The 11,866-nt window shown below is 34.7% G+C and overlaps 1 protein-coding gene across 1 annotated transcript; it reads right to left on the bottom strand.

The window, feature by feature from the left end:
* Positions 1 to 697: 697 nt before the first annotated feature.
* On the bottom strand, positions 698 to 11,420 carry LOC131948897 (neural cell adhesion molecule L1-like). The gene is made up of 15 exons (XM_059310617.1): positions 11,339 to 11,420; positions 10,637 to 10,663; positions 9,810 to 9,917; positions 8,820 to 8,928; positions 8,160 to 8,350; positions 7,869 to 8,045; positions 7,323 to 7,454; positions 6,891 to 6,987; positions 6,450 to 6,658; positions 4,956 to 5,114; positions 4,186 to 4,329; positions 3,781 to 3,892; positions 3,295 to 3,503; positions 2,913 to 2,972; positions 698 to 1,259 (listed from the first exon to the last, which is right to left on the bottom strand). The coding sequence occupies exons 3-15, from the start codon at positions 9,871 to 9,873 to the stop codon at positions 1,159 to 1,161; spliced, it is 1,764 nt and encodes a 587-aa protein (XP_059166600.1). The 5' UTR covers positions 9,874 to 9,917; positions 10,637 to 10,663; positions 11,339 to 11,420; the 3' UTR covers positions 698 to 1,158.
* Between the last annotated feature and the right edge of the window lie 446 nt (positions 11,421 to 11,866).

Genomic DNA, 11,866 nt, shown 5'->3' with positions numbered 1-11,866 from the left:
TATTTTTGTTTCCCTCCCTTAGTCTGGGTGATACTGCCCCCTTAACCTTAATATAGATAAAAAATAAAAGCCAATCAGTTTTACTTAATCTTTATTCCAAAAAAATAAACCCGGAGTGATCTCCCCTTAACTTCTATTCTAACACTACGGGAGACGGCAACGCGGGATACAGACACGATTTTTAATTCATTTTAAATTACTTAAACTTTTAAAAATAGAACAGAATATCGCAGAAAAAAAAAGAATTGTGCACCAAGTGAATGGTTAACAATATTATATGTGTATAATAGTGCGGAATATTATTAGTACTTTATAAATTCATTTTCATTTTTCGAGAAATCAGAAATAGCGTAGGCCTACATTATTACTCCGGTCAACGGAAAGTATTCAAAATTTGACAGAAGGCAGAGAATTAGATCTTTTACTTATGAGTGAAATTTCATTTATTTATCTCAAACAGTACTCAGGTTATATGCTTTTGAAAAACTAACAGTAGAATACGTTTCACTTCCGGTTACCGGAAATCGCTGAAAAGTTAATACAGAAATAAACATTTGATATAATACTTATATATGAAATTTCATCAACATAGCTGTAACGGTACTTAAGTTATCTTATTCATAGACAAACATATACACACATACACACACAGAGAGACATACGGACAAGATTGCAAAACAATGTTTTCCGACTCAGGGAGATGTAAAACGATTTATTTTTTCTGCACAATTACAATACATTCTCTATACGAGAAAGTAAAAACTGCAAAACAAACAAACACCAACTAAACACAGTAAACAAGCTCATCATCAAACTAAAGCATTTTTACCAGGCACTATGATGTGGCTTACAAGTAATAAAGTGAAATTGTGTAATCCTGTACTTAACTTACACATATAGATTTTATGAAGTAATTACTTATGCCTTAATTATAAAAAATATTTTAATTGACTTATAAAAATCGAAAGTAAATAATGTTTCAAAATACAATGGTATTTTCAAAGCTGTTGTAGTAAAAATATATGATATATACTAAGCTACATTGAGAATAATGCTAGTGTAAATTAAAATAGAATAAAAACTTTCTCAATCACTATTATTAATGTAAAATACAACACAGAAATGTAATCCTCAAATCTGGTTGTAGGTCACCGACTCTCAGGCTGTAGACCAAATCTGGAAACTTCCCACAAGTGCCAGACAGAGCAGGATTAGAACAGTTCCTGTACCAACACCTGTGGCAACATTTCTTCCATGTCCTGTGTTAAAGCAGAAAACAATATATTAGCATACTATGTAATTTGTCGTTCTGCATCAGGTCAGGCATATAACACAAACATAGACTTCGCAATATTTCATCTGCAAAGTTAGCAATCGTGTGTGTCATTTAAATAGTTGGCAGAAAAGAGCTCATATATATAATAATAGTTTCGCTGTCTATGTATCTATGTTTCTATCTATGTCTGACAAGAACGCTCTAGAGAAAACACAAGCAAATTAAAAACTTTCACAGTAAAGCGGAAGCGAAATATGACGTCACATTTAGCATATAGTAGAAAATAGTATCAAGCCGGAGAGTGCACACAGTAATATGACGTCATCGATTCTCGAGTAAACATTGATTTAAAAAGCCAATTTTGTCTAATCTTAAAAGTGGCTTGCGTGAAGAGTTTCTTTCATACAATTCTTCGGGTAGGGGCGAAGCCCATCCCCGGCGTAAGAACATCCTAGCCGACCCCCCCCCCCCCTTCGCCCTCAAATCAAAAGAAATGTCGTCATCGATACTCTATAATAAAATTACAGCCTAATTCATATGTCTAATCTAAAAAGTGGTTTGCGTGCAGAGTTTCTTTCATGCAATTCTCCGGGTAGTGGCTAAGCGCGACACCGGTGTTTCTTTCAGACTTTTTCCTTCCCGGAGGGAGGAACTTTTTCTAATATAAAAAATGTGTTTAGCGTGCACAGTTTTTTTCATGCATCTCTTCTGGTAGGGGCGAAGCCCCGCCCGGGTTCTTCTTTTAGTTTGTATGATCTACAAATGCGGCCAGTGTTTCTTTCAGACTTTTTCTCCCCGGAGAGGGAATTTTCTGGGAGGGGGGACACTGGAAAAAGTATAAATTTAATATTTCGTTGAATGGGACGGTAGACATGTTTTAAGGTGTGTGTGTGGGGGGGGGGTGTTGGTTTTAGTTTAGAGAAAATAGACAGCACTATCAACCTAGCGCCCGTTGTATCCTTCCTCAACGGGCCATTTTTCTCATTTCTAATAAATACAGAATGTTAATGGGTAATAAAGTAAATATTTATTTATTTAATACATGTGCATTTGAAAGCTTGTAATGGTAAAAGTTATTTCTTTTTTATTGTAATAAGTATAGTATGTTAAATATAATAATGTCTATATTTTAAAGCTTTAATAATCGAAAAATCTCTATATTAATTTAGTGAATGTGTCGTTGGATTTGAAAATTTTGCACCGACGCATAATGTAAGCACAATAAAAATACTAAGTCAAGTGAACACAAAAAGTAAAAATAAAATAATAAGACACCAGAAAATACACACACAAAAACAAATGTCAGGCATTAAATTTTCTCAATTACTTCTAATTTATACGGCAAATATTAAAAGATAAATACAAAAACTAACGATAATGTAAGAAAGGCAAAAAAAAAGTAAGCAGCGATGGAATAAGGTTCAAGAAGATGAGCGTGACTGCTTTATGGTACGATTAGCTTTATGATTACGCCTAGGGTTAGGGTTACGAATTCGGTGATAGTTGCGGTTTAGAATCAGGTTAAAGTTCATGTTTAGGCCAAGGTTAAAGTTCAGGTTCCTGTTCAGGTTTGAAGTTAAGAATATATGTGCTGTTACATTTACGGTTACAGTTACAGTTTTGATTAATGTTAAACCTGTGCTGGTTTCTGCAACAGCTCCGGTTTCGGTTGATATTCTGACTCCAGTTTTAGTTACTGAAATACAAAAATAATAGTATTTTTTTTTTAAATGACTACTTTCCTGACCAATAGTTCTTTACAGTTATAACTTATGTTTGGAAACTAGCTAATCTATTGAATCGTTAATATTAACGTTCAATTTTATTAACCAAATGTTTTTAAAAAATAATGTTTTGAGAATTGATTTTAAATTAATTCCTTTTTTTACCATAATTCCTTAAAGATAAAGAAAAATGAGCACTAAGTGTCAAATAGCATTCAAATACACAGATTTTCAAAAACACAATAATGTTTGACTTATAAACACACTATCAATTTAACTAAATGTATCACTCACCACTTTCATCTGGTGTATCCCTCAGTACAACATTCACTTCTACCACACTGTAGTCAAAGACATGCGTCACATTGATGATGTAGGTTCCCCTCACAGATTCGTACTGATCAGTGTTTAGATTGCTTGTGTTGATGTAGGCCTCTCTAGTCGTTGTATTGTAGACGACAAATGGCGGAGGGTTGAGGGATTCCACGTTGTTGTGTTTCCATCTGATCAGTGGAATAAGTGTAATCAAAAGTAGAACTGATACAAGTAGCCTTTTAGGTGTGAAGTTAAAACTTAAACTAAATAAACACAGATTAGCGTTTCAGTGTTGAATATTGAATTCATTTAATCCAGTAAATATCCCTCAAAACCATACAAAAACAGAACTATAAATATTATACATAATAATCTAAAGAATAAACCTAATTATCCATTTAAAAAGCAGCATAGGGTCTATCAAATATCATTGACAAATAGCTTGACAAGCAATACAGCAAATACCTGTATATTATATTTTGAGATGGATCAGTTATAGCCATCACAGTGAGGTCTATTACATCTCCAAAATCAATGTTCTGTGTGGATGGTGGCTGGTACAAAATTATAATGGGCACTGTCAGGACAGAAAATAAATAAATGCATTGGTATATAAGTTATGGATCACTGACATTCTAGAAATGACACGATTCGAATATATGTAAATATAAATACGAATTGTCACCTAAGTCACTTTATATCCAAACAGGGGAGCATTTGACTTGTGAAACTGTACACACACACAAGCATATATATATATATATATATATATATATATATATATATATATATATATATATATATATATATATATATATAAGTAAGAGAGATATGGATAAAAAGATAGCTGAAATTCAAAGATAATCTTACAGAGCACATTTAAGCATCCATCGGCCCATGTAGTACCAACTAGGTTAGAAACAGAACACTGAATGCACATGATGTCTGTAACTTTCTTTAAAGATTTTATGGTTAACGTTTTGTTCCCATCACTAAATACAAATTTTGTCGTGTCTGAAATATAGAAATAACGAAATGGCAAATGTGTAATAGCAGCAAAGTGTATAAATAAATAATCAAATGGCAAATTCACAGCAGCAAAGTTTAACTCGTTTTGCATTTAGTCCCAACTGTATTGGAATATAACGTAGATAAATCTTAGCGAAATTGTACTAATTCAAAGACCGTACGTTGCACACCAGCGAATAATAGCCATAGTGCATCTACGGAGACACTCTAAATTCCCTTGACTAGATAATTTTGATGTTCAAGACTTTGCATAAATTTAAAAGACAATAGAAAGCAGCTGATGCTAAATTGAATCATCTGTAGTGTATAATTATTAATCTATTTTTAACTATGTACAATCCAAGAAAATACAACTGGTTCTGTGATGTACACAATAGCTACCAGTCTACACAATAGCTACCAGTCTACACAATAGCTACCAGTCTACACAATAGCTACCAGTCTACACAATAGCTACCAGTCTACACAATAGCTACCAGTCTACAAAATAGCTACCAGTCTACACAATAGCTATCAGTCTACACAATAGCTACCAGTCTACACAATAGCTACCAGTCTACACAATAGCTACCAGTCTACACAATAGCTGCCAGTCTACGTAACAAACCCACCTATTTGTGCACCAACTTGCTCTCCATTAATGTACCACACAGGTGGATCAGGCTCTGTTTCTCCACGTGCTGATCTGGCATTACAGTTAAACACGGCATCTTTACCTTCTGACATAGTTTGGTCCACTGGTGCTCCGTTTGGGTAAAAGATTGGTGAGGCTGTTCAAAATTTAAGTACTATTTACATACTTGTTTTAACCGATGGCTAGTTTTTTTTTTAATTTAGATGTTAAACTCAATATTACAAAAAAACTATATAAAAATTAGTTTAACCTATATGTGTAAACGGGAACAGGGCATTTCCCCCCTGTCAATTACCCCCCGGATATTTCCCCCCCCCCCCCCGACATTACCCCCCAGAGTAATTACCCCCCCTGTCAATTACCCCCCTGTCAATTACCCACTTCCCAGTAGGACTTTACCCCCCCCCGGACATGGTTAGGGCTAGGGCTAGGGCTAGGGCTAGGGCTAGGGCTAGGGCTAGGGCTAGGGCTAGGGCTAGGGCTAGGGCTAGGGCTAGGGCTAGGGCTAGGGCTAGGGCTAGGGCTAGGGCTAGGGCTAGGGCTAGGGCTAGGGCTAGGGCTAGGGCTAGGGCTAGGGCTAGGGCTAGGGCTAGGGCTAGGGCTAGGGCTAGGGCTAGGGCTAGGGCTAGGGCTAGGGCTAGGGCTAGGGCTAGGGCTAGGGCTAGGGCTAGGGCTAGGGCTAGGGCTAGGGCTAGGGCTAGGGCTAGGGCTAGGGCTAGGGCTAGGGCTAGGGCTAGGGCTAGGGCTAGGGCTAGGGCTAGGGCTAGGGCTAGGGCTAGGGCTAGGGCTAGGGCTAGGGCTAGGGCTAGGGCTAGGGCTAGGGCTAGGGCTAGGGCTAGGGCTAGGGCTAGGGCTAGGGATTAGGGATTAGGGCTATGGTTAGGGCTATGGTTAGGGCTAGGGCTAGGGCTAGGGTTAGGGTTAGGGTTAGGGTTAGGGTTAGGGTTAGGGTTAGGGTTAGGGTTAGGGTTAGGGTTAGGGTTAGGATTAGGGTTAGGGTTAGGGTTAGGGTTAGGGTTAGGGTTAGGGTTAGGGTTAGGGTTAGGGTTAGGGTTAGGGTTAGGGTTAGGGTTAGGGTTAGGGTTAGGATTAAGATTAGGGTTAGGGCTAGGGTTAGGGTTAGGGTTAGGGTTAGGGTTAGGGTTAGGGTTAGGGTTAGGGTTAGAGCTAGTTTTAGGGTTAGGGTTGTGTTTAGCTTTGGTTTTGGATTTGTGTGACGTTGTAGGCTAAGGTGGATGCTTAGGTTTTGGTCTTTTTCTTAAGTTTTGGATTAAAGTAGTATATAGGTATAAAATTCAAGTTAGAGTTAGGATTTTAACTTGAGAGGGGGGGGGGGGTAATTGACAGGGGATAATTGACAGGGGGGGGTAATTGCTCCGGGGGGGGGGGGGTAAATACGGGGGGGAAATGTCCGGGGGGAAATATCCAGGGGGGTAATGTCCTGTAGCCGTGTAAACAGAATGTTACTAACCAGTAATATCAAGAAACACAGCCTCTTTGTTAGATGTTCCTCTGGTATTTTGTGCTTGGCAGTAATAGTTTTTCTCATCTTGTTCATCTACATTATAGATGATTAGACGGCGATGATCCGCAGAAAAAGAATATCTGCCGCTTGCTTTGATCTCATTGCCGTCATCAAAATACCATTTGGTCACAGGAACATTCGGGTATTGAGGGTCACTGGTAATACATAGCATAAATTACATTTAAACCGGCCTGAAAAGTATAATATTTATTAGCTAATAGGATCAAAATAATATATAGTAGACCTATTTAGAGCAAAACAGGTAAACTAATAAACTCACTGAAATGTCAGTTATTAATAGAAAGCATGTTTATAAAATAATGTTCATCTTACATCGATAGGAAAATGTTGTATAGTATGAGAAATTAAAATGTATTATACGCATACTATCCTGAGAAAAAACATTCCAGTGTAGCTGTCGAAAATCTAATAAACTTGGTGCCAGAGTTTGTGTACTGCACTTGTGGAGCAATGGCAGTTGGCGCTGGAAGTAAATAATATATGTTACTTTATCTCTCTTTAATTTTGATACACTCAAAAGTCTTGTATTTTTCCCCATTTCTCCTTGTTTATTCCTCATGCTGTGAGTTGTGTCAATCACGTAATCATAATCAGGTTTGTACCTGTTTGTGTACGTGTATATAAGGTGTGTGAGAACGTGTACGATCGCCTCAATCCACTACGTTACCTCTACAAGGTTAGCGTAGGACAGTACTTTAAGTCTATAGCCACTGTTTCTTAGTTTTGTGTACTTGAAATAGCTTGTGTTTGTGTACATATTGTCTTTGATGTCAAACTATTATTACTGTAAAAACTTACAAGCTACTGTTTTGATAGAAAGTAGAACCGATCCACCAAACGTAATGTATGACAAACCAATGGCTGAAATGCCACACTTGTACTGTCTTATATTGCCGTCTACTGTCGTAACGTAAGCAAAATGCAGGTTTCCTGGCGATCAGAAAAAACAATTGGTCAAGTAAATATTTTAACATAATCCAACTTGTATTCCCTAACAATAGTGTAGCAGGGCTATAGCACAGTAGCATGGTTTCTTACACACAATTTTAGAACTGTTTCTGTAAAACATGCACAAAATAAATGATGTGCTAATCTTGTTTCTATCGGAAAAATATATTTAACTCAGACGGCAAGCTAATTAACATTGTTTAAGATGTATTTAAAACAATTTGAGTAATTTAAAATTTAATTTTGTCTATTGCTTTTCCTCTTCCATTATTTGTTCTTTACACATATCACTCAAAAATATAACACAAATTATAACATCTATTGTTATGTTAATCCTGTGCAAAAACAAATCCATTTGAACAAACAAACTTTATCATTTGTTTACATAATACTAACCGTTTTGATCAATAAACTGACGGTCATCTATTTTAATTTGAGTATAATTGACATCATACCAGTCGTAACCAATTTCTTCACCAACAGCTTCACCTTTATTAGCACAATCTAGCTTGATGTAGGAGTACTCATCCGCTACTACAGAGCTGGTGGCGTTTGATTTGAACTCATCTACCCCTGGTAAATGTAAATAAAGAAAGGTAATAACATCCAATACCTATTCAATTATCAGTTTCCTTTACCAAATCATGAAAATATGAGAGTATCTAACTGTTGTTACAATAAACTTACGAGATTGCTTTAATGTGTATGTTGGAGCAAAACTTTTGACTATTGTTGTGCCAAACATTGACCTTGCCACACATGTAAAAACACCTTCTTCTCTGGTTGTAAAATCATTGAAGGTTATGTCCCCTTCTACTGAATCAAATGTGATCTGAGGACTTGCTATAAGAGGTATCCCGTCTCTCAACCATGCATAGCTAAGGAAGGAAAATTGATTTTTAATATAGGACTACATTGAAGCAAACTAATGTTATATCGTGCAAAGTTGAATAACATAAAACATGTTTTTAATTATCTTATGAAATGTATGTATTAAACTATGTATCTTTCCATATAACACATACTCAAAATTATGTGTGTAATACATATAAGCATACAATTTTTCATATAGACGGTATCATACGGAAACGTAATCTAGGCGTTGTTATTTTGCGGGATGAGGAATGGGATGGGGGTGGGGGAGAGGAGGGGTTCGTATGATGTTCGTATATATATATATAATATTTCATGGGTTATCGTACAAGACTTGGTTAGAGCACTAAGTACTACTACTCTACCAAGCTCTATGTAGAAAACAAACAGTAAAATTATCATCCTTGCACCATGAATCGTGTACACATCGCTTTAGAATTTTATGAACTATAAAAAAATAAAACCTAAAAATACCTGGGCTCTGGTATTCCCTTGGCTTGACATGGTAAACTAAAACCATCTTTAGTATTCTTATATACGACTTTTGGGGCGTCAGGAATTATCACATTGGGTGGCAAGCGAACTGTAGAGTTGACGTGAAATATGTAAGAACGTATAAAGTGTATTTTTAATAAACGTCTCTACGGTCTAGGTATCAGTTTTCCTATAGTCTATTATATATTTCTCAGTTTTAACAAGCTTTTATTTAACTTGCTTCCTTTGTCTGCCGTCTGTCTGTCCTCAGTCTGTCGGTCGTCATAGATCGAAACGGGCGCGCGAAATTTCGGACACCTCTAACTGACAGATTCGTTTCAAAGTAGGCACGTGGGTCAAGACTTGAAGCAAATGCAATATGTCATTAAATTGGACATAATCGGATGCCTAATATATTTTTAATGAGCTAATTAAAATTTTCTAAAATTGGTAGGCAGACTTGTGCTACTCTTACACAATAATAGTTTTTAGTCGTGCTGCTCTATTATATTAAACATGTTAAAGTGCTAAACAAATTGTATAAAACGTATTAATAACAAGCTTCTATGCAATAATCCACTAAAAGGAGAATTTTTTTCCCCTTTAAATGTATTAAAATTTTTAACACTGTACTATTTAAATAATTATTCAGAAATGAGTTGGTCACTATAATATGTATCGGATACTTTTACTAATATTTAGGAAGCGACCCACGCTTTTGTTTATAGTTATTTAAATAGTAGTTTTTTTTAATTTAAAAAATGCTAGAAAAAATATTGTAAAAATAATGCATATAAACGTTTTAATAACAAGCTTTTATTTAGTAATGCATTAAAAAGGGAAAAAAATATTATTTTTTTAAATATATAATAACACACTACTATTTAAATAACTATTACACGGTTTGGTTGAGTGATACATTTTTAAAAATTCTAAACTCAGTTCTATTGGACTCCTTGTTTATAGAAAATTTAGCAATTAAAATCATACCATCCGATTGAGAATAAACAGAAGTGAAAACAGCCAATGCTGCAAAATACAGCTTTCCGGACATTGTGTTAACTAAGTCAGTAGATCAAAATGCTTTTAAGGCCTCACCTGAAACAAAGAACATTGCTGAATGAACAGGAAAATGTCTTTTTTCTCTTTCCACACTCACACACACATACACACACACACACACACACACACATATATATATATATATATATATATATATATATATATATATATATATATATATATATATATATATATATATATATATATATATTTTTTTTTTTTTTTTTTTTTCAATTTGCTTATTCACATTTATTGACAAATAACATTTATAATAATTACAGAAATTTAAAAGACAAAGCATTGGGTTTCTAACATTTGTACAACTCAATTATTTGTCTATGTAAATATTGAATAATGTATACACTGACATCAAGCCATCTAAATAAAATAAATAAATGCTAGTCTAGGTATTTGAAATTTTGCTGTACAATATTTTTGTTCAAATGTAAATATATATATATATATATATATATATATATATATATATATATATATATATATATATATATATATATATATATATATATATACATTGTATTTTTTAAGAGGATTTAAGCTACCTTTTATCATTGGCAATGTGGTTCTATGTTTTTATAGTGTTTTTTTATACGAATATGCCTTATATGTTTAGTACCCTTTGCAGTAAAAGTTGTTATTCACAGTCCCTAACGCTTATAATGGATTAACTACAGTAATATAATACAAGTTCGTTTCAATTACAATACATTCTTTAGTGGCACACCATACGAAATTACCTGGTTGGAAAAACAGAGACTCTCCAACTTTACAAAAGGGAATAAAAAATATTACAGTTAGTGGAATGTAGATTTATAAATAGATAGAAACGACTAGAAACAATAGATGGTTTTAAATGTATGTTTTTATAGGTTACATTTGTGTACTTGATAACATAAGTTAGCACATTGTATCGTTGTATGTACGTGGCCTAAAACGTGGCCTAAAATACAACAGGTAAACACATCTATTTATAGCAAATAGGCCAGATGCAAGAAAAGAAAAACTTGTTGACAAATATAAATTGTTCTCCTCTTATTTAAAACTTCCAGTTATTTTATCCCCTCTCTAATTATGAAAAAGTATCAAAATAAAATGTACTTTAAAAAATAGCGACGTTGTCTGCATCCGCCTTCTGGGTTCAAAGTCTATTTCTCTTGTTAGTGGACATGGACGCTTACGATCTCTTTGGCGTAACATTAAATATTTAGAGCCATTTTTGTAGTGATGAATGTGTCTATTTTACAAATGTGCCTATTTGAATGTTGTGCATAATTTTTTTTTTAACCATAAGAAAACAACAAACAAATTAATAATTAAGTATAATTAGTGGGAATACTAATCGCTAAAATGAACGTATTACACAATTTAAAAAAATTCTCAATAAATTTACTTACTAATAAAGAAATATAAGTAAAATATTGAGCCAAAAAATGGCCTACCGTCGTAGGAACAAATTGTGACGTTGTATAAAAGTCAAGAGCTTATCATTTACCAGGTCATATATTACGAGCTGAATACTCGGCCAAACGTTAGTACGTCCGCTTTTATAATGAAAACCCAGGCCACGGTTGGGTGATCATGTATGGGTAGGATTACTACGTCATTGGGTGTGGGAGTGGAGAGATGGGCTATTAAAATAACCTCAAACACTTCAACGTTGAGCCATAAAACTATGGTTCAGCTCATATCTTATCTTTGCAAATGTTATAGCGAAATAAAACCCGATCACACACTTTACGAGTGATTTTAAACTCGGGTAGTAATGTGTCTAGAGTTATACTTGCAGATTACTCTTGCAGTCTGTATTTTGTATTCTGACTAGACCTTTTTTTCTGTGCTCTGTTATTTTAGCCTAAGTTTAGGGTTCTGATAAGCTCAATCAAATAACTGCTGCCTTGTAGTTTAGGCTTCGAAGAACAAAGGCTAGGGAACTTTCTTGGAAATTTTTTATATCAACCATAAAATAA

This window comes from Physella acuta, unplaced genomic scaffold, assembly GCF_028476545.2.
Source record: "Physella acuta isolate Inbredline_101_S28 unplaced genomic scaffold, ASM2847654v3 ptg000664l, whole genome shotgun sequence".
Classification (NCBI taxonomy): domain Eukaryota; kingdom Metazoa; phylum Mollusca; class Gastropoda; family Physidae; genus Physella; species Physella acuta.
Note: the sequence above shows the minus strand (reverse complement) of the source record. Positions and strands in the feature narration are given on the sequence as shown.

Excerpts from the sequence above, each read along its gene's own strand:
- LOC131948897 (XM_059310617.1), bottom strand. The coding sequence starts at position 9,873 with ATGTCCGGAAAGCTGTATTTTGCAGCATTGGCTGTTTTCACTTCTGTT. Across the intron at positions 7,455-7,868 it reads TCAGTTTATTGATCAAAACG|GAAACCTGCATTTTGCTTAC; the intron begins GTTAGTATTATG and ends TCTGATCGCCAG. Across the intron at positions 5,115-6,449 it reads TGTGTTTCTTGATATTACTG|CCTCACCAATCTTTTACCCA; the intron begins GTTAGTAACATT and ends AATTTTGAACAG.